The sequence below is a fragment of the Kogia breviceps genome, chromosome 7 (assembly GCF_026419965.1).
Source record: "Kogia breviceps isolate mKogBre1 chromosome 7, mKogBre1 haplotype 1, whole genome shotgun sequence".
Taxonomy (NCBI): Eukaryota; Metazoa; Chordata; class Mammalia; order Artiodactyla; family Physeteridae; genus Kogia; species Kogia breviceps.
The window spans coordinates 9,619,685-9,641,557 of NC_081316.1; the positions used below are offsets into that span (position 1 = coordinate 9,619,685).

A 21,873-nucleotide genomic window follows, 5' to 3' on the forward strand; every position below is an offset into this window, starting at 1 on the left:
AGAGCCCCACACGCTGGGCCTCAGGGCTCGCTGGCCGCCTCCCCGGGTGCAGCAACTCCACAGCGGGAAGGGACGTGCACTCACAGGTCCGGGCCAGCTCTGCAAGGTGGCAGCCACTAGCGGCAACAGAAGCAGCACAAAACGGAAGGCTGCCGAAAACCTTGAAAGCGCCTCCCTATCAGCGGGGATGCTGAGAAGAACGCAGGATGACAGAGAAGGCCGTTTTCTGGAAGAAATTCTGCTCTTTCGGAAGCCTGGGGTGGTCCCACTGCACATTAACAGGTAAATCCGGAGCGCCCACCCCTTCTTCAGGAGTGCGGCCGACCCCTCCAGCCCTGGGCTGCCACCTACCCCAACAATCAGTAACTCTGAAGACAACGTCAGTTCTTCTCAAACAGTTTAATAGCAAATAAACAAAGGAAGGTACCACACTTGGCAGATACAAAATGACTTTTTGTCCGTGTGTCTGTGCAATTAAAACAGATTTAGGTTCCCCATTGGGACAAAAGGAAAAACACACAGAAAAGGAAGGAGATTCCTTTTAGACACATACTCCCTTGCTCGAAACTGGTAACAATTTTGTTTCTCTTTAAATCCACTACACGAACTCTGTGATCAGGTCAGAAAAGCGACAAGGGCTCTTCTTGCCTTTTTTTTTTTTTTTAAAACCATTAAAGTAAAATTCATAATTTTCTACATAGTACAACACAAGTTCACACAAAAAAGACATTTTCTTTTGCAAATCAAAACAGGAGAGAAAGGAAGAGCTCAAACAAGGTAAAGAAAAAGCATTTCTACGGCTGAATCACGACTTTGAGTTGATTGAATCCCACTGTTGCTGCAGAACAGACTGTGCGTTTGGTCATAGTGGCAATTTTTTTCTCTTCACATTGTGAAATCACTTTACATTGTTTTCTAGTAGAAAAGGCAAAAAACTGTACAAAACCCCTAGTGTTAAATACAACGTTTGTACCAATAAAAAACTCACACAGGTTTGTCTCCAAAATGTAAAGTTTCTTTTTTTTTTTCTTTTTAAATTATTCACAAAAAGCAGCTGGAAATCAGAAAGGCAGCTGCCGCTCCAGGGTCTCAAATCCATTAAAACCACCACAGAACAGTTAAAACAATCAGAGAGAGAAAAGGAAAAGGAAACAACGTCCAACGTTTGGCATTTGGTTTTATCCACAGGTTTTCCCAGAGCTCCTCTTGGAATCGAAAGCAAAATATATTGGCAAACACGGGTTCTGAATACACAGGAAGGGGAGCCTCGGCGCCTTCTGCCAACAGGGGCAGCTCTGTGCAGTCAGACTGTGGGGTACGCGGCAGTCTCGCTCAGGCTGGGGTTCCCGGCCTCTTTCCATCCCATCACCCCTTCGAAGAAATTAAGCAGCCTACCGTACACTGGGCCTCCACCTGGCCGCCCTTTCCTTCCCTAAGAGTGGCTTCAAGCATCATACTAGGCAACCTGCCAGGTCCCAGAGCAGAAACTGCCGAGACCCCTTCCTTTATCGGCTCCAGCACGGATGATGCTAACAGTGCTTCTACCTCCCCACCCCCCTCCCCCCGGTCCCTTGGCTACCTCCTCCCTCCATCCTTCCCTGGAACTCCGACTTCGCAGCTCTCTCACCCACCAGCGGCAGCTTAGGCCTGGGTGGGATCTATCCCAAACTCCTCCCTCTGCAACCTCTTAGCTCCGCAGGCCCACCGTGTGACCTCTCACCTCCTCTCACCTCTCCCTCGGCCCCTCACGCTCTTACTCAAGTCCCTAAGACCCTGAGGCTGGACGGTGCCACAAGAGAGGAGGCAAGCTCCCCTCAGGGAACCAAGGAACTGGCTTGCCTGGCACCCAGGGACAGTAGCTATTTGGCTCTTCACCCAATTAAAACAAAACAAAACAAAAACGAGAACAAAACAAAACCAAACCCGCCCTGACCCCCACCCCACTAGCTGAGCAAGAGCCGAGCTGCAGCGAGGAGCCAGTGTGGGGTGGCTGGTGCCCAGGGCTGTAAACAGTGTGAAGACTGTAGTATTGTGCTTGTCACCTAGGAGAAGCGCTGCAGATGTACTGCCACTTCGGGCGCAGGCGGCCTCCTGCGAGCGGCTGAGAGCGCCCTCCTTCTTCGGCGCTGCGGGTGCTCACTAGCCTCTCGCCCACCCGCCGCCGCCTTCTGAGTTCTACCTCTGCCCCTGTGCCTCTCTGGACTCCCTTCCCACCCGCCTCTGAGCAGAGCAACCGGCCTCCTGAAGGCCCCGCCGAGACCCGGAGGCCATATGAGGTGACAGTCTAAGTGCACAGGCAAACGCTCTAAGGGCAAATAGAGGAGAAAGTTGCCACTTCAAGATAAAAATAATACAATCTTGGAAAAAAAAAAAAATAACCCCACATCAATTTAAAACAGCTTCTTTGAAACCCTTTTAAATCGGTCAGTTTCTGCACAAACTATAGAAAACAGAGAGGTGAAGGTGATATATACGAAGGTGTGAAGAAACAGCAGGAAACATGCAAAACTTGTTTTTTCTGGGCATAATCTTAGTAGGAAAGGAAAAAATTCAAAACAAAAACACAAAAACAATACAAAAACAAAAAAAAAAAATCAAAGCATCACATTTTGCTGTGGAGACTGAAGGAAGAAGCACGGAGGTGGGCACAGCAGGGCTGAGGGGAAGGGGCCGGGGGCCTGCAGACTCCCGCAGGGCTGCTCCAGGAAAGAAGCACAAAAGAAAAAGGGCTGGCTGGGGCCCAAACTGCAGCGGGCGGTCAAAACGGAAAAAGGGTTCGGGTGTTTTCTGCAGCTGAGAACTCAGAAAAACAGAACTAGGAACACGGGCAGCCTCCTCGAGCCCCACAGACTGCATCAGCAAAATGTGCTCAGGAAACTCAGAGGTTTTCGTGACATCTTTTATTTCATTGTTTACTTCAAAGTTGTCTTTAAAACTAAGCACACAGAGAAACAAAGCCTAGAAACAGACTGGCTGTGTGTTCACAGAAATACAAACACCACGCGGTATGTGCTAGTAGGGCTGCTCTGAAGACAATTACAAAGAATTGGAATCACAAAATCAAGTGGTTATCTTATGAAGTTCTAGAAAAATAGATTTTTTTTTATATTCAAATGCAAGTTTAAATATTTCCCCTTCAGCAGTCGTTCTAGCAAAACCAATTTGGCAGCACAAAAGAAAAAAAAAAAAAGGAAAGAAAAAAGAAAAAACAAAGAAAGAAACAAACATAATAAAAATACACATCAGCATCAAAGGTCAACACAAGGTCAAAGGTGAGAGTTCAAGCATCAGAGAAGCTGAAGAGACAGGGATTTGGACGATGTACTTGACGCCACATCGACATGCTTTAGGCACAACGATGAACAAACGGCAGGAATCTAGAAAAAAAAACAAACCAGAAAGAGGGAGACCCACTGAGTTACACAGAGCAATACATCCAAACAAAGAGAGAGAGAACAGGAACACTCACTGTTGTACAGCCCTGAAATGAGGAGGCGGGCGGGGTAGGGGCTGGGTAATGACAGGGAACTTTTGCACATGCTAACAATGGACACAGGGAAAAGTCAAAAAAGGACATGGAGGACACCAAGAAAACATCCAACTGCCAGAGACAGAGGGGACCTAAGGCTTGGATTTCCCCAGAAGTGCCCAGACACATCCGAAAAGGTCTCCCTGGTGGAGCAGAGCCTCAGCCTCTCCCTCAACTCCTGGTCAAGACTCAGGGAGAAAGTCAAAGCTGCAGGCTGGGGTGGGGAGAATTCTTTAGGGAAGAGGGCCAGGATCTCTCCTCAATCCTATGGGGATGGCTCTTTGTTCCCGGAAATCCAAGCTCTTAGCTTCCACGCAGGCCCTGGACACTCATGTTGGACCCAGGAGACAGTGTCTGGCTGCATTCAAGGCAAATCACTTTCATGATGAAACCCAAGTAAGAAACGGAACTACAGCAGAAAACACACTTATACACGTGAGACCCCCACACAACAGAAAAGGGCTGCTTAAGACTCGACTGCGAATCTCCACTCTCCGAGCTGACGCTTTCACACCATGAGACTTGTAGGGAAGCAGCTTCTTCACAAAACCATCTTTGGCCTAGGGAGAGAACTGTGCTCAAGGGCGGCACTGCTGTGGGAATTTGCTGGGTGAGGGACAAGAGACCAGAGGGAAGTGCCTGGGCTCACCAGCTGGCCGCTGCGGCGGCCCAGGGCCCTGCTGAGGTACACGCCCCTTTTAGAAACAAGAACCCACAAGCAGGTATGAAACCTCGGAGTGCGGTATCAAAGTGGGCTGATTACACCTTTGCCTTTCGTGTCAATAGGGAAGGGGTTTCGTAAGGTCCCGGAGCCCAGGGCAAATCCGTGTACAAGTAATAGGGAACTGGGGGAGGAGGGAGAGGAAGGAAAGAAGGTGGGAAGCAGAGCGGGGTTCTGGGCGTTGGAGAGCCCCACAGCGGCCAAGGAGGAAGACGGGACAGGTGCGCGACCAGACCACAGCGCTGGCAGCAGCCTGAGGAGCACAGCTCTCTCCTCCGCCCATATTCACAGCATTAACTCCTTCCCCTCTGGCAGATTAGCTGGGCTGCAAACGGCCACAGAAAGTCAGTAGTTTCAATCATACACAGCACCCTGCGTGTACAACAATCACATTCTGGATTCTACAAAATCCTGGCCTTTTCCAGAGATATAATTTAGGTAATAAATATTCTCCACCCCGGAGCTGTATAAAACTTCTATAAAAATAGAAACGACATTCTTGGTTCCAGCTGGTTGGGATTCAGAACAGCGCCTCCCCAACCTAGCATTTTTTTCTTTTTTTGTTGTCTTTTTTCTTTTTTATTTTTATTTTTTGCGTTTATTTAAAAAATCCCATCATGACCCTGGAAGCCTTTGGAACAGTTTTATCCTTGAAACACAGGACACATTTCTCCCAGTGTGTGGAATTCAAGTTTACGTGGTTCAGCTTAAGAAGTACGTTTCATGTTTCTTAGAGGACAACAGACCCAAGTTATCACTATGAGAAGGGAACAGCTGTCCCAGCTTCAATGGGATAATCCAACACCACCAACTACCTGCACAACACCAAGACAGTCAATCCTTGTCTGTGGCCCAAATGAACAGCACGACAAGGAGAGAGCCCCCATCTGACTTAATAGCAAACCAACCCCTTTAATCTCACCTCTGCTGCTAGGGGTCAGGACTGATGTCTGTGAGGTTTAAGATCCCAGGGACCCGGCCCCTGGCCTTGGCTAAGATCGTATATTCACAGGGCCACCTCTGCCCAGGTACACATTCCCAACAGCGTGTCCTTTCTGGCTCTCCACCCCCAAAGCATTCCTGGGAGCAGAGGCAGAGCCCAGAGGCTGTGTGGGTCGCAGGCAAGGGCTGCAGTGAGACCTGTGGGAGGCAGCGGGGAGCTAACTGTAAGCACGAGGACAAAAACGAACACGGTGATGCTGAGGTAAATGAACACTAAATCCATATGGAGGTTGTAAACGTCCTGTTGTCTCCTCTGTCGCCAAGAGCAGAAGATGGGGCTGGAGCGGGCAGAAGAGGGGCCTGCCTCCGTTTTGACACTACATCTGGGACATCTCAACCAAGGAGGCAAACATGGATTTCTTAATCCTCTTAAGTACTGAGTGCTGGCCACTGGCAAATGCAGCACTGGCTTAAAGGGACCTTATGATTCAGGGACACCAAGAAGCAGGCTCCTCCCCCCCCCCCCCTTGATGGCTTTTGATCACTCTGCTCAGGAGACGTGCTCCCTTCAACTAGAGGCTGTAAGCCCTTCTTGGATCTACCCTCGTGAGAAACCTGCGGTGGGGATGGAAGAGACGTTTCTCGCTGTGGTCAACTATAAAGAAGAGACCAGACAGTGTCTTCCCCAGAGGCCTTCTTTAAAGGGACCTGGGAGAAATGGGCCACAGTCTAATAGTTTGGTGTTGAAATAAACTAAAAACGACCTCTTTGACCGGCTGCTGCTTCCTAACAGCCACCAGCCAGGAGGGCAGGGCCAATCCAACACCAATGACAGGCTGGGAAAGCTAGTAATGGGTAGATATATCCCTGCTTTTTGCATATGTCAGGCTAATTTAACAGGTGCTTTATTTCCAGAGAACTGTTAGCCCCTTCTTAGGAAAGAGGGGCAGAAAGCCCAGACAAGAATCTAAAACATAGGTGGCAAGAACTCAGTATTTCCACAGAAGGCAGCTATGGAGGAGTTTTAGCCTCCAGCTCCCAGGGCTGGTGGGTGTCAAGTCACTCTCACTCTCCAAAGCCAACCCCACCCCCTCTGCCCCCCAAAAGCTCTTGGATGTCAGTTCTCATTTCACCCACTCTCGTGCTCAGGAAGATTCTGGGGGTCAATTTTTTGCTTCACTCAGTCCTCTCTCTTTGGGTAGTTTGGGGCAAATTCTGATCTTCTTTTTTAATGTTTCTCCATTCCCCCTCCTCCCCCAGGGCAGTTTGATGTTGGTCCTTCTCAACACACTGGTTACAAACACAGCAAACTTTTAAATAAAGAAAAAAAAACTCAGGATATGGCACCTAAACTCCAAAGTAAAACACTGGAAACCAAAGCACAAACTTGTCCTCTGTACGAAGCGCAATTCCCACAGAAGGCAGCAGCCGAGTCTTCAGGGCAAGCTGTGCCTGCGAGGGTGGCGGGGGTCAGGGTCCAGGGCTGTCAGCACACAGCCTTAGGGCTTCGAATCACTAAGGGTGCTCCTCCCCCACTTACCAGAAGACCCTCTCACTCCAGTCTCAGAGGGGAGCACGCTCAGTAGGGCTTGCTGTCATTCTTCGAACGTTTGAGCTGCACTTTAAGCCGCTTCATGCCAATCTGAAAGCCGTTCATGGACTGGATGGCAGCTTGAGCCGAAACAGGATTGTCGTAACTTACAAAACCTGTGTGTCCAAACAGAAACCTAGGTGAGGGGCATAATCTTCCTTATGCAGGAGATACCTTACGAGCTCAGTCTCAAACCCCAATTTTTCTCAGCAGGGACGAGAATTCTTGAAATTATATCACATGAAGCAAATCAGGTTCCTAACAGTAGCAGCTGACATCTACACAGTACCTTAAAGTTTTTTTGGCCAAGCCATTTTCCATACATTATTTTTACCTCTGGAGTGACAGTGTGGGTAGAAACCATCATTCCCACTACAGAAATGAAAAAACTGAGGCTCAAAAAGAGGTAATGTAACCTGCCAAAGGCTAAGTTAAACTATAAACTCAAACTCAGCTCTTTCTGCTAACAGCCCCTTCTCTTTCTTCCTAACCGGTAAAAACATTTAACCCTCCCAACACCAGAAGAAACAGCGACCTACCAAAACACTTGCTCAGGTTCGTCTGCTTGTCTATGAAAACCTTGGCAGACACGACATTCCCAAAGGGCATAAACATCTGCAGCAGGTCCTGGTCTCCAAACTCCTGGGGCAGGTGGTAGATGAACAGATTGGCTCCTTCTGGACCTTCAAAATCCCCATTGATTGAACAGGTCAGTGTCAAGCACACTCACCCCCTGCACCGACTGACTCTCACTTCCACCTGTGTTAAAACTCTCAGCATCCCAACAGACAGAAATTCAGCTGCAGAACGAAACAGATTCTCTAAATACAAAGCAGGGAGCCGAAGGGCGATCACTGAAACGGGTTCCTGCCCTCCTTCCCGTTCACCATTCTCAGGCTCCGTCTCACTTACAGGGGTCAGAGTTCCACCCCGTGGGAGGATGGTGTGCTGGGACAGTAAGTAGGCAGATTCGCGTGTGGTGCAATAAAACCAGAGACTACAGGGTTGTAGAGGAACAACAGAAAAGGAGGTAGAGATTATAAATAAAACAGGTTTCAAAATTGTGCCTAGAAACTATACGGACAGCAAAGAGACTGGTAATTGCCAGAGGCAGGTGGGGCAGGGACCTACTCCAAAGAGACATGAGGGAATTTCTAGGGGTGACAGAAATGTCCTCCATCTGTGGTGGCAGCTACGTGACTGCATGTGTTCGTCAAGAGCTCCCAGCGCTATATTCCCCGAAGGGTGACGTTTACCATATGTAAATTGTGCCTCAGTAAACACATACTTTTAAAATGTGCCTATGATAGATAACTAAGCTCAAAACTAGAATATGCTTTCCTCTTCAACCATGTACACTCAGTGATTTCCTGACCAAAGAAGAGGTGTTTTTTAAAAAAATTTTTATTGGAGTACAGTTGATTTACAATGTTGTGCTAGTTTCTGCTGTATAACAAAGTGAATCAGTTATATATATATGTGTATATATATATATATATATATACATATATATATATATTTTTTATATACATGTATCCACTCTTTTTTAGATTCTTTTCCCATATAGGTCATTACAGAGTACTGAGTAGAGTTCCCTGTGCTATACAGTAGGTCCTTATTACTTATCAATTTTATATATAGTATGTATATGTCAATCACAATCTCCCAAATTATCCCTCCCCACCCCCTTTCCCCCTGGTAACCATAAAATTTGTTTTCTACATCTATGACTCTTTCTGTTTTGCAAATAAGTTCATCTGTACCATTTTTTTAGATTCCACGTATAAGTGATATCATACGATACTTGTCTCTCTCTACCTCACTTACTTCACCTAGTATGATAATCTCTAGGACCATCCATGTTGCTACAAATGGCATTATTTCATTCTTTTTTTATGGCTGAGTAATATCCCATTGTATATAGGTAGCACATCTTCAAAAAAGAGTTTTATTACAATCGCAGTCCAGCCAGTCTGCAGCCACCCTGGCCTCCCTGCTGTTGTCAAACACATACAGAACACTGCTGCCTCAGGGTCTCTGCACTTGCTGTTCCTCTGCCCCATTACTCTTCTTCCTCTAGATATATGCATGGCTTCCTTCCTTCCTTCCTTCCTTAAGGTCTTTACCTAAACGTCAACTTAGAGAGACCTCCTTCTCTCTCTCTATAAAATGCTACCTTTCCGGCACTCTCCATTCCTCCTTCCTGCTCATCATTCTTCAGGGCACCATTTGGAACACCTCATGCTTCTGTTTATTGTCTATCTCCAGAGTTCCATCACTTCCCCCACTACCACATCCTAGGACACATAAATGTCCAATTCAGAGCTGGTAGGGATGCACTGCACCAAAGCTCCTTGCTGCTAAAGCAAGAGAGGATACTTGTCTTTTTCCTACATTAGTGCTTAAATCTTGCCAGCTCCTGGTTAAGAAAACCCAGTCATATATGAGCACAGAGATGTTGGCAGCACCTTCTATTCATACAAAACATTTTCAGGCCTCTTTCTGCTTAAAAAGCCTCTCCTGAATTAATACCATTTATGTCAAAGCACATACTTCCCACTCCATCAACCCCTGGGCCACAACTCTTCCTGTCTCATCACCCTTCAGTTTGTCCTCATTAGGAAAAGCATAGATCAGAAAGTGAGGAAAATGTCTAATGACGGAGCTAAAAGGGACACCTAGACAGAAGATATCCTCTGACAGATTTATAATCCACAGAGAAGACTTCCTAACAAAAACAGAGTTGCCAGTGCTCGCTTCGGCAACACATATACTAAAACTGGAATGATACAGATACAGAAAAGATTACCATGGCCCCTGGGCAAGGATGGCACGCAAATTTGTGAAGTGTTCCATATTTTTGTGAAGTAAGCCGGAAAGAGAAAAACAAATATTGTATATCAACACATTATGTGAATCTAGAAAAATGGTACAGATGAACCTATTTGCAAAGCAGAAATAGAGACTAAATGTAGAGAATAAATGTGAGGACACGGTGGGCGAGGTCGGGGGGGGGGGCGGCGGGGGTGTGGCATGCGATGGGAGATTCGGACGCCGCTTGGTATGAAACAGGTAACTAGTGAGGACCTTCTGCACAGCCCGGGGAACTCTACTTGGTGCTCTGTGGTGACCTGGATGGGAGGGAAATCCACAAGGGAGGGGATAAGTGTTTACATATGGCTGGTTCACCTCGCTGTGCAGCAGGAGCTAGCACAACACTGTAAAGCAACTAAACCCCAGTAAAAAACAAACACAAACACAAATACAGACTGCAGGCTGCCAAATGGTGTCAGATACAATAAAGCCAGTATGTTTCTTCATCTAAAAACCGCAGCCCCATCTCAGGAGAGAATACAGAGGTTCTGATCTGAGCCACATCCAGAAAGCAGATCACAGTTTCTCAGTCTACCCTTGACACTGCCAAAGAGAAGTGTTTAAAAAAAAAAACAGAGAAGTGTCGGTCCGACCACCTACATGGCTCTCCTGGGCTCTGCCCTGCTTTTCAGAGCTGGTCAGATGGCGCGCCCACCCCTGCCCCTGACTCCGGTTTCCCTCGGCACTCACCCTCCTTCTGGCTTCCAGCAGCACCAATGCTCTGCTGTGTCAACAAGTTCTGGTTGTACAGAGTGGGGAGCGCCGCGGCAGCGTACTGCTGGATCCCCGAGTAGGCCTGCGTGAGGGCCTCCATGGTGCTCCCGGTGCCGTTAGAAAGGCCACTGCTGCCCAGCCCACCATTTAAAGCAGCCATCCCTTGGTTGGGGGTGAGGGTGGGGAGAAGAGCAGGATGAACAGATTGGAAAGACTCAAGCGATGCCAAAGACAAACTCCAAAGTAGGCCCTTTCATCTCCTTCTTAGCTTCTCCCTGAGGAGGAATATTCCTCTGACTGGTCAGATTTTAGGACACTCACCAGGCCTTGTGGCTAATGGGGACATTTAAAAATGCCACACCCAGGTGCGGCTCTCCCCATTATCTTCTTCCAACCTGTGCAAGAAGTGATACCACTTACACGACTTGCCCCATTTTTTTCTTTGGCTTTGCTGCCATTTTCTCACAAAGGGCTGGAATGTGGTAAAATAAGAATCCCAGGACTGGGGACTAAAAGGGATACATATAGTCTATGACAAGATGTGGGCAAATCCTACCATCAAAATAGCTGCTAACATTTATTGAGCAGGTACTAGTTTCCAGACACTGTACTAAGTAATGTGCTCAGCACTTTACCTATGTTCTCTTTTAACTTAATAACCCTCAAAGTATTCTATTCCCACTTCACAGATGAGAAAACGACCTTAGAAAGGTGGTCTTAAGTTACAGGTCGTTAAGGGGCAGAGATGGGATTTAACTCAGGTCTGACTCAAACTCCCATGATCATTTCTAACTTGACTGGGCCACCCCAATCATTCATTCTAACGGCACCCCTACCAGAGTTGGTTAAAATGTGCTATCTGCACAAAGAATGGCTCGATGACATCCAGGGACTGGCCCTCACCTGCCAAAGAGCTGACGTTGAGGCCTGCTGTAGCTCCAGCTAGTGTCTGTAGGGCTCCAAGGGAGGCGATGGGATTGACAGAGCTGCTGCTGCTGGAGCTGGGTGAGGACCCTGCTGTCAGACATCCATGAGTTAAACTCAGACCAACACTTACCTTCTCAGGTCAACAGGAGCCAAAGCACAAGTTATGTCACTCAAGCATTCTCTTTATAAAGAAGTTTTTCAGTTACTGATTTTTTCCCCCCAGCTACTGATTTTGATAACTGTCCCTGCAGGACATAGAAGCAAGTGATGATTACAACAAACTAAAAACTATGAGATTTCTCTTAAGTCAGAAGATGACATTTGAGGGCTTCCTTAGTGGCGCAGTGGTTAAGAATCCACCTGCCAATTCAGAGGACATGGGTTTGAGCCCTGGTCCGGGAAGATCCCACATGCTGCGGAGCAACTAAGCCCGTGCGCCACAACTACTGAGCCTGCGCTCTAGAGCCCGCAAGCCACAACTACTGAGCCCGCGTGCCACAAATACTGAAGCCTGCACACCTAGAGCCCGTGCTCCGCAACAAGAGAAGCCACCTTAATGAGAGGTCTGTGCACCGCAATGAAGAGCAGCCCCCGCTCACTGCAACTAGAGAAAGCCGGAGTGCAGCAACAAAGACCCAACACAGCCAAAAATAATGAATTTTTTAAAAAAATGACATTTGAAAATTTACTGTTCATGATCTGACCCCTTTGGAAATGGGTGTTAACTACCCTCCAGAATGACATACTCCTCTCTTGGGATTCTGCCCAAGGCACACAAGGGCACACTGGCCCCTATTATACATGCTTACCTGAACTGGTGAGTACGCTGAGGGGACTGCTGGATGTAGTGAGAGCATTGGTACCACTGGGTGTGTTCTGAGCTGCACTAGCTGCAGCAGCTAGTGCAGCCAAATTCTGTAACTGCATTGCATTTAACCCTGCAACATCCAAAGCAAGAGATCAGGCAGCAGGTAAGGGTGCCTCATATCCACTCCAGCAATGACGGTGCACACTGGCAGAAGGCTGGTCCCAGAGAGGAACTGTTCTAGACACAGGCAATACTACGGAGCTCCAAAACGATTCAGATCTCACGCAACTCGTTCAGAAACTGAACATTTCCTCAGATAAGAGCTGTCTAATCCAATAGCATGCCATCCCAAATGGATGGGCAACTAGGAAACCAGAAAAGAGGGGTGGATTCTGTGTTCTACCACGGAGCCCAGTATCTAAGAGAGCAATGCCAAACCCTGCGGCAGAGAACGAGTCTGCATCTGAGCCCCTCATTCACACTTTACAGGGGATCTGTTCTCTGCAGTGGAGGTGAAAACGCAGAAAATGTAGTAGAGATCCAGAAGGCAATGGAGGAGATGACAGGGGGATACACATGAAAACAGCAATAGTAGAGAGAACAAAGAAAAAACCACCACTTAATTATCAGAAAAAGAAGAGCAAAAAACACTGAGGAAAAGACTCCCAAGTAGAACCTAGGCAACACAGGTAGAAGCAGAGCAAGAAATCTGAACTGCACTGACAAATGTGTGGCGGACGTTTTACTAGATAATGGAAAGGCAGATGGGTGAGGGTGGAGAATTAATGAGAATAAAAAGGCTACAACACAGATTTACAATCTAGCAACTTTTCAAAAACACAGCAACCTTTAAGTCCCTGGGACAAAAATGAACCACTGTCAAACTTTTCCCAATGGTATAATGCAGTTTTCCTAAGATCATCCCTTGCTCAGATGCACCTGCCTGGTCCTATCTTGCTGCAGCAGAGCAGAGGCAGGCAGCTCTGGAACAGTCCCCTCCCTGCTTCCTTAACTTTCCTGACAGCCCCGGCCTCAGGTTTGTCTGTGGAGCCTCCTTTTGTTATAAACTCAGGTATTTGCCAATTAAGTTTTCTGTGCATGTTAACACCAAAAAAGGTATAATTCACCTAAGAAATAACATGTATAAGACACTAACTGCCTGGGTTCTAGCAGCTTCACAGAAAGCCACGCACACAGAAGCCATCTTAGACTTTTCCTCCGAGAGTCACTGAAAAAGTCACTTTATTGTGGAAATAAAGAATTCCTGCCATTTTCTCATTATCAAAGCAGCTGCAGATAGTCTGCAGATGCTAACAGCTCTTTTCCATCTTCCTCCTTAACAGACTTAAGGGGGTAGGGAGCAGCAGACAACTGCAGAGCAATATGACATCAACAGCTAAAAGAGCCACCTTCTACAGACAAGGCAGTTGAATCCTAGGATGTGCATCTATGTCAGGTTTATGTAATGAGTGGAAAAAAACTGTTTCTGCACAAACGGCAGAAAACCCTCAGACTGCTGTCAGCCGGGTCTGTTGGCTTGGCGGCTGCTGCTCCTCCGCAGCAGTGAAACACTTACCTCCCATTGGGTGGAGGCTGCTCAGGGTGTTGAGGTTCCCAGAGGAGGCAGTCTGCTGAAGGAGCTGCAAATAAAGCTAGACATTACACCAAAAACAGAACAAGAGTGAGAGTGAGGGCTGGTTCTGCATCTGGGGTAACTCCACAGCACAGCAAAGCGAGAGTGCAGAGGCCCCCAGAGAAGAGAGTTGAAGACAAGCACCCAAGCCAACACGACAAAAATACGAGGCTTATGCCGGCACAGGACAACACAACACAGCTAAAGCCCTAGCCCGGAAGACAGCTGTGTTTGTTGAGTACAAAGCCAAGCTCGAGTCCCTGGCCGCAGAATGCAGCACAGCAGAGGACAGAGGTAGAGGAGAGAACTAATAAACTCAACTCAAGCAGCCATGGGGTCCACTTAGAGGAGTGTATGCATATCAGTGACGGCCATTTCTAGTTCCCCTCCCCAATTCTCCTTTGTTACATCCACACATCTTATTTTGTAACTCGCTCCCACCTGGAGACCTAATTTCTGCTTCACACACTATTGAAAATACCAAACCTGACCATTTCAGAGTATTTCTTGGAGTCACCCTTTACCGGCCACAATGAACCTGTGACTAGATCCATCTTGTCGTAACTAGAATGCTACACATTCATCTAGCCCCATTCATCTCACTGGTGCAGATGACCAAGTGATTGCTGGATCAGTCCATATCTGTTCAGTGTACATTCTCTTTCAATGGTTGTTCCATGACAAATAGAACAAGAGGACCTGTCCACGAGCTTATGACCTCCATGACCTTACTCTGTACCTTAGCAAACTGCAACCCTTATCTAACCAACCTGCTGAAACCTTTTGTTCCATTCAAACCCAATCACTGTTCCTTATGAACAGCTGCTATTCTTGTTTCTGGATTCTTTATTCAATCTGTTATTCATTCCCATAAACATCTGACCTGGCTCCTCTGTCATCAGGAATCTCTCTATTCCATATGTGTTTCAGCAAGTCCACAAACCTCCAGAGGCAGAATGAAAAAATGTACATACACAGAATTTTTACCAGCTTCTGAAAGGGGTCTGCTACCTCAAAGATTAAGAATTACTTGCTCTAGTTCTAAGTTCACATATTCCAGTACCTCATAATTAATGATGATGTACTATCACTTTCACAGTCCATTAGCACTCACATGTCTTCATTTCTGTCTTCTTAAATACCTGGGGCAATGAGTTCAGTCCCAACTGGTGGACTGTGCATATTGTACTTGGCACTTCACTTCCTCCCTAAATGACAAGAGCTCTTAGGGCGGGGATCATGTCTAACTGAAACGAAGAGACCACAGCTCTCAACATACACCATCATGTGCTCGCTAGATGTGGCAATGACAACAAAATGGGGAGTCTCCCCTAAAAGAAGGCTCCAAAAGCAAATGCACATCATGGAGATACTTTTCAAGGCATTATCATTTTGGCAGAAGACCTAAAATCTCTCTGAATTTTCTCAACTTACAAGCAATGTTCTAGCACCGAGAAACAATTTAATTTGTAGGAATATAACAACCGTCTACACTTTTTGACTTCAGAGAATTACTAGTGAGGGTAAACTGGGATTTCTTCTAACATTTTAGAAACATGGAAACCAGAGGGCATCAAATTAGCCAAAACCTAGTACTGGGGGATAGAAAACATTGCCTTTCTTCTGTTTCCATATAAAATAATATTTTAAAGGATGAGTGAACGACTATAATTACTTCTATGTGTATATTTCTAACTATCCATACTAATCTAGTAGTTTCACCATTTATTTTCCTTCCTTGGTAACTTCACAGATGACTTGTTCTTTCTGATTCAAAGATGAGACAGTTTTAAGTGTCTTGTGCTATCTGCAATTCTTTTAAGGGTTAAAGCAGTGATAATCCCCTGTAATACACAATGCAGATCTAATAAATCTAACCGATTGGAGCCTGCCCCTCTTTTGGAGTCCATGACTCAAACTCAACAAGAGAGAAATCAAAGGAAATCTATTTATTATTTAGTGAACTCAAATATACACCTGTATTGATCATTTAATAATGTCCATGTTAATCTCTTGATCTCTCAGTCAGCGGAAACATTTACTATCGTACTCTACAGGGAAGACTCAAAAAGGATTTTAAGGATGCCCTCTACAATCTACTAGAAAGAGATACGGAGAAAGATATTTGGTAGCTAAGATTTCCTCAGGAATTTTTTTTCTCGGGGGTAGGGACATATGAGATGTTTCTAAATTTTTTTATTAGAAAATTAGGATTTCACTGTCATTTGAGCAGAAGCTCAAGATATAACCAAAGATGTGCGATGAGAGAGAGCGTGTGCGTGCACGCAAGACTAACGTGACAAAGGACATTTCATTGCCTGAATTTTTATGTAAAATTCGGATATGCTAAAAGTTGTGGCTGCCATTCTGTATGTTAGCTAGGGACAGCAGGAGAAGGAACAGCTGGGAGCTTGCACAGCCTGCAGAAAGCAAACCACAAAGACTCACTGCTAAATACTGGGGTCCAAGAGTGTTTAGACCAGCAAGGTTTCCCCACACAGATGCTGCGCTGATTTGCTGCATCTGCTGCTGGAGCTGCTGGGCCATTCTCTTCTGCTCTTTGTCCTTCTGTGTATCAGCAAATTTTACCACCATGGGGGAAGAGCAGCCCTATGAAAACACCAAAATCAAAGGGTCAAAATCCTCATTCGGGGTGAAGGGAAAAATCCTCCTTTCTAGCGACGCATAGGCTGCATTCTAATTTCATTCACTGTCAAATGATTCTCTTCCTGATAGACACAAGTGGCAAGATAAAATTCAGTTTCGTTCCAATATGCTAATTTTAAAGAAAGCACCAGTTTTTAATTTAAAGACGTTTGGCCTTCTTAACTTCTAGGGCAATCAAATGCTATACATGCTACTGGGCTTTCGACTGGCGATTGTCCTACCGCTCTCAGTCCAAGGAACTTCCCCCTTTCATTCATCTGCCCCTACCTCCATGGTCTGTGCTTGGTGCATTGCCTTGATAGCTGTCTGTGCCATGGCTCTTGTTGTGAAGGTCACAAATGCACAACCTGGTAAGAGAAGAATCAATAACTCATCCATTCATTTGTTTAGTTATTTATCTGACTGACACTTACTGAGCACCTACTGTGTGCCCAAGTACCATGCTAGCGATACAGACATGGTTCCTGCCTTCAGGGGTTCATGATCCAGTGGAGAATAAAGATATGTTATGACAGAGTGATACGTGCTTTAATGAGAAACCAGGGATGCACACAGGAGAAAAAGTGCTCGAGGGATAAAGGAGGAATCGTGAAAGAAGTGTTTCCGTTTTGGCATGGAGAACCTCTCCAAGGACTGAAACAGAGAATTTTAATACATGACACTTAAGTGCAGAATGTAGACTCCTTGAGGGAATTGGGATCAACTGACAGAGGAGTTGTGACGGGACCTAAATATACAACACCAAACCCAACCCTCTCCATCATGACAGCGCCATGTTAGCTAGAGATCACTGGTTTCCACTGATTCAATTAAAAAGAGACTCCAAATTTAAAATGAGTACTTTTAAAAGCTAAAAATGTACCCACCTCGGCTCAGGCCATCAGGTCCCCTCAATATCCGGCATTCTTCAATCTGTCCGAATGAAGAGAACATGACTCGGATGTCATTTTCAGTGCACTTCTTGGAAATCATACCAATAAACAGCTTCCTGTCTTCCACTGCTAAGACAGTAAGAAACAAAAGGCTTGAACATTACTACCATAAGAGGTAGTGCAGCACAGAGCTCTGGGCCTTTATACCAGATTTCACCGATTTTAAGATACACATTCCCCCCCCCCATAATTTAGCACCTACTCTTACAATCAATGGCATCTTAAAACTATAATTGGAACCATTTAGATGAAATATAGTAGCTTCATCATCTTGTGAAAGTTACTTAACCATTCTGTACCTGTTTCCTCATGTGATTAATAGAGATAACTGAGTTTACCTCAAAGGTAGCTGTAGGTAGTAAATGCCAAGTACTCAGCATTTTGCCTAGCACTTAGCAAAGTTTGCTCTCATTAGCAATACTATTGTACCGAAGAAGGATGAGGTTTCACACTTAACTGATATGACAAGAGAAACAGAACACACATCTCAGTGAATGTAACTGTCCACTTTCATTTTCTGGTTATTCTCTTGAGGACTAAGTTTTCCTTCTTAATTTGTTCAGTTCCCCATTTCACTCCAGTTCATAAGAAATTATGCTGATCAAAGGCATTCCAGTTCACTCTAAAATGTTCTTGTAATATTTCCCTATCAACTCTGTCTGACTTATTTGCCATACTTATTTTAAAGAAAAGGACAGACAATTTAGATGACAGATTATTTATAGCACTGATTCACTACCTTGCACCATACACAAAAATTAACTCAAAATGCATTAATTCTGAGTAAGTAATGGATTAACTGAATGTAAGACCTGAAACCATAAGGCTTGGTAAGCTCCTTCGCATGGGTCTTGGCGATGATTTTTTTGGATTTGACACCAAAAGCAAAGGCAACAAAAGCAAAAAATAAACAAGTGGGGCTATATCAAACTAAAAAGTTTCTGCACAGCAAAAAACAAACAAAAAACCATCAACAACAAAAAAAGGCAACCTACTGAATAGGAGAAAGTATTTGCAAATCATGTGTCTGATAAGGAGTTAGTATCTAAAATGTATAAAAAACTTGCAGAACTCAACAGTGAAAGAAAAACAACTTGATTAAAAAATGGGCAGTGGATCTAAAAAGACATTTTTCCAAAGAAGACATACAGATGACCAACAGGGACATAAAAGATGCTCAATATCACTAATCAATGCACTAATCATTTGCATTGTAGGGAAATGCAAATCAAAACCACGAGATATCATCTCACTTGTTAGAATGGTTATTAGCAAAAAGACAAGAAAGAACAAGTGTTGGTGAGGATGTGGAGAAGAGGGAAGCCTTGGGCACTGTTGGCAGGACCATATGGTGCAGCCACTGTGCAAAACAGTACAGAAGTTCTTCAAAACATTAAAATTAGTACTACCATGTGACCCAGCAAGTCCACTCCTGGATATTTATCTGATGAACACGGAAACACTTACTTGAAAAGACCTATGCACCCCCATGTTTACTGCAGCATTATTTACAACAGCAAAGATATAGAAGCAACCTGAGTATCCATCAATAGATGAATGGATAAAGAAAATGTGGTATTTTACACATACATGCATATTATTCAGCCATAAAAAAAGAATGAAATCTGGCCATATGTGACAACACGGATGGACCTTGAAGGCATTATGCTAAGTGAATTAAGTCAGACAGAGAAAGATAAATACTGTATTGCTCTCACTTAAATATGGACTCTTTTAAACAAACAAACAGACACACAAACAACTGAACTCCGAGGTAGAGAGAAAAGACTGGTGCTTGTCAGAGGCAAGGGAAAGAAGGTAGGCAAAAAGGGTAAAGGGGGTCAAAAGGCACAAACTTCCAGTTTTAAAATAAGTTAAGTCATGGGGACATAAAGTACAGTATGGTGACTACAGTTCATACTGTATTGCATGTTGTTTTTTAAAAAACAAACTTATTTATTTATTCATTTATTTTTGGCTGTGTTGGGTCTTCGCTGCTGCGCGTGGGCTTTCTCTAGTTGTGGCGAGCGGGGGCTACTATTCATTGTGGTGTGCGGGCTTCTCTTGTTGAGGAGCACGGGCTCCAGATGCATGGGCTTTAGTAGTTGTGGCTCGAGGGCTCTAGAGCACAGGCTCAGTAGTTGTGGCACATGGGCTTAACTGCCCTGTGGCATGTGGGATCTTCCCAGACCAGGGCTTGAACCCATGTCCCTTGCATTAGCAGGCGGATTCTTAAGCACTGCACCACCAGGGAAGCCCTGCACTGCATGTTTAAAAGTTGCTAAGAGGGGGCTTCCCTGGTGGCGTAGTGGTTGAGAATCCACCTGCCGATGCAGGGGACACGGGTTCGTGCCCCGGTCCGGGAAGATCCCACATGCCGCAGAGCGGCTAGGCCCGAGAGCCATGGCTGCTGAGCCTTGAGCGTCCAGAACCTGTGCTCCGCGACTGGAGAGGCCACAACAGTGAGAGGCCCGCGTACCGCACAAAAAAAAAAAAGAAAAGAAAAGAAAAGAAAAGAAAAAAAAAAAAAAAGGACAAAAAAAGTTGCTAAGAAAGTAGATCTTAAAAGTTCTCATTGGGCTTCCCTGGTGGCGCAGTGGTTGAGAGTCCGCCTGCCGATGCAGGGGACACGGGTTCATGCCCCGGTCCGGGAAGATCCCACACGCCGTGGAGCGGCTGGGCCCCGTGAGCCATGGCCACCGAGCCTGCGCGTCCGGAGCCTGTGCTCCGCAACGGGAGAGGCCGCGACAGTGAGAGGCCCGCGTACCACACAAACACACACAAAAGTTCTCATCACAAGAAAAAAATTTTTTGTAACTATTTATGGTGACAGATGTTAACTAGACTTATTGTAGTGTTGTTTTGCAATATATACAAATATTGAACCATTATTTTGTAGAACTGAAACTACCATGTCAATTATATCTCAAGATTAATTAGAGCACAATAAAATCCAAATGCCATGAGAACTGCAAATACACAAGAAGAAACCTTATAAGGGGAGGGCTTTATATACTTGCTTACCATTGTTCTTCTCACTGTCGGCAGGTTTCATCTGTATAGGATGATGCATCTAAAAAGGAAAACACATGAATATTACTATTGAACACATCAAAGGAATTCAGAAACATAAATGAAGACTCTAAAGGAAATACCAAAACTGACCTTAAGAGTTGTCTCTGAACTCTCGCCTGCCTCATTATCTCCCCTCCACAAAATATCAAAATAGAATGTGAGTCAACAAGTCAAAATTCTCTTGGTTGAAAGAGAATTACTTTCAGCCTATCTTCTTTGAAACATTCCCTTTATGTCCTCACCCTTTTCCCCAAATGGTTTTCAGTGTGTGCCTGAAATGTCTAAGTATGTTCCATATGTCAAAACCACCACACTTCCACTTACTAGTAGGAGCTTTCTTACCCCTGGGAGGACCTTCATGTTGTGAAGAGCATTCTGAGCTTCTAATGCAGCTTTTCGGGTGTAAAATGTAACAAAACAGCACCCTGCAATAAACAACACTTCAGGAAATCAAACCAGTCCTTTGAAAGCAGATAATTCCTAGAGCACTCCCTCCCCTCCAGGTATATATTGAAAATTAAAAGAGAGGGCTGGGTTTATTAAAATTGGGGGTGGTGGGGGTGGAGGGAGGGAGATGGAGAAAACCTAGCAGGGGGGGGGGAAAAAGATTTTCTATCATTTTCTTCACTACTATAGTCTCCTGGTTTTATTAAAATTCTTCTCTAACTGCTCTTACAACTTCTCTGGGAAAGGCGACTTTCCTTACAAAGGTCACGGCGCGGCGCCATTCAACGTGCCCTACCTGCAGCGCCAGAGAGTGTGCTGGGCAAGGAGACGCAGCTACAGACCAGACAGGCGGCGGCCTTGCACTCTTGCAGCCTGCAGTCTACAAATCTGTCCTTCTCAGAACAAGCCTTACGCTGCAGCCAATGTCTACCACATGCCTCAAACATAATTATCATTTATTAAATTATAAAATGACTTAAGAGCAAGGACCTCAATATCTTTTTTTGGACTCTTGGTTTTCATCAAATATAATCACATGTCTAACAGCACATGGCGCTTGACTGAGGAGATCTGGAGATTCTGTGCTCTGTATCTTTACTGGGGATCGGAGCGGGGAAGTATGTCTTGTCCATAGTCCCATAAGATATGGTATAGATTTCTTTCAAAATCACCCGGCAATTAAGATTTTAAATTACTGCATATTATATTGACAGTCATTTTCAGAAACTATAATACTTTATATTTTTGGTTAACTATGCCACAAAGAGAAAATAATTCTTCAGCTTCTAGGTCCTCTGCTATTAAGCTGGTTTCAAACATAAAATCATGCTTGCGAACATCTGCACTGTAGAACAGCTTTCACAGAAAATTACTCTGAAATGGGTCATTTGGGAAAACAAGTGTATGTCTATGTGGTATGGGGCAAAGCTAACACCTTATCTACTATCAGGCCTATAAAACTTCCACTCTGCTGGGTATTACTGGAAGCAGCTTGCCTTTCTTCTCCTGTTCAT

General features: G+C 45.2%; 1 protein-coding gene and 1 pseudogene across 50 annotated transcripts in view; one reads left to right on the forward strand and one right to left on the reverse strand.

Moving 5' to 3' along the window:
- Positions 1-384: 384 nt before the first annotated feature.
- CELF1 (CUGBP Elav-like family member 1) overlaps positions 385-21,873 on the reverse strand; it is a 74,682-nt gene continuing 53,193 nt past the window's right edge. For 5 of the 50 annotated variants that reach the window (XM_059069595.2, XM_059069601.2, XM_059069596.2 and 2 more), the window contains 12 exons: positions 20,756-20,838; positions 20,363-20,411; positions 17,273-17,407; positions 16,674-16,753; positions 16,188-16,349; positions 13,683-13,758; positions 12,108-12,236; positions 11,275-11,388; positions 10,348-10,533; positions 7,323-7,466; positions 6,733-6,899; positions 385-3,377 (listed from right to left, as the gene is read on the reverse strand). In XM_059069595.2, coding sequence (XP_058925578.1) covers positions 6,772-6,899; positions 7,323-7,466; positions 10,348-10,533; positions 11,275-11,388; positions 12,108-12,236; positions 13,683-13,758; positions 16,188-16,349; positions 16,674-16,753; positions 17,273-17,407; positions 20,363-20,411; positions 20,756-20,838 — 1,286 coding nt within the window. In that variant the 3' untranslated portion in view covers positions 385-3,377; positions 6,733-6,771. Of the gene's footprint in view, positions 6,645-6,732; positions 6,900-7,322; positions 7,467-10,347; positions 10,534-11,274; positions 11,389-12,107; positions 12,237-13,682; positions 13,759-16,187; positions 16,350-16,673; positions 16,754-17,272; positions 17,408-20,362; positions 20,412-20,755; positions 20,839-21,873 lie in introns of all 50 variants that reach the window. The other 45 variants (XM_067037201.1, XM_067037202.1, XM_067037191.1 and 42 more) reach the window with 15 other exon arrangements.
- LOC131760715 (U6 spliceosomal RNA) lies at positions 9,533-9,645 on the forward strand (annotated as a pseudogene).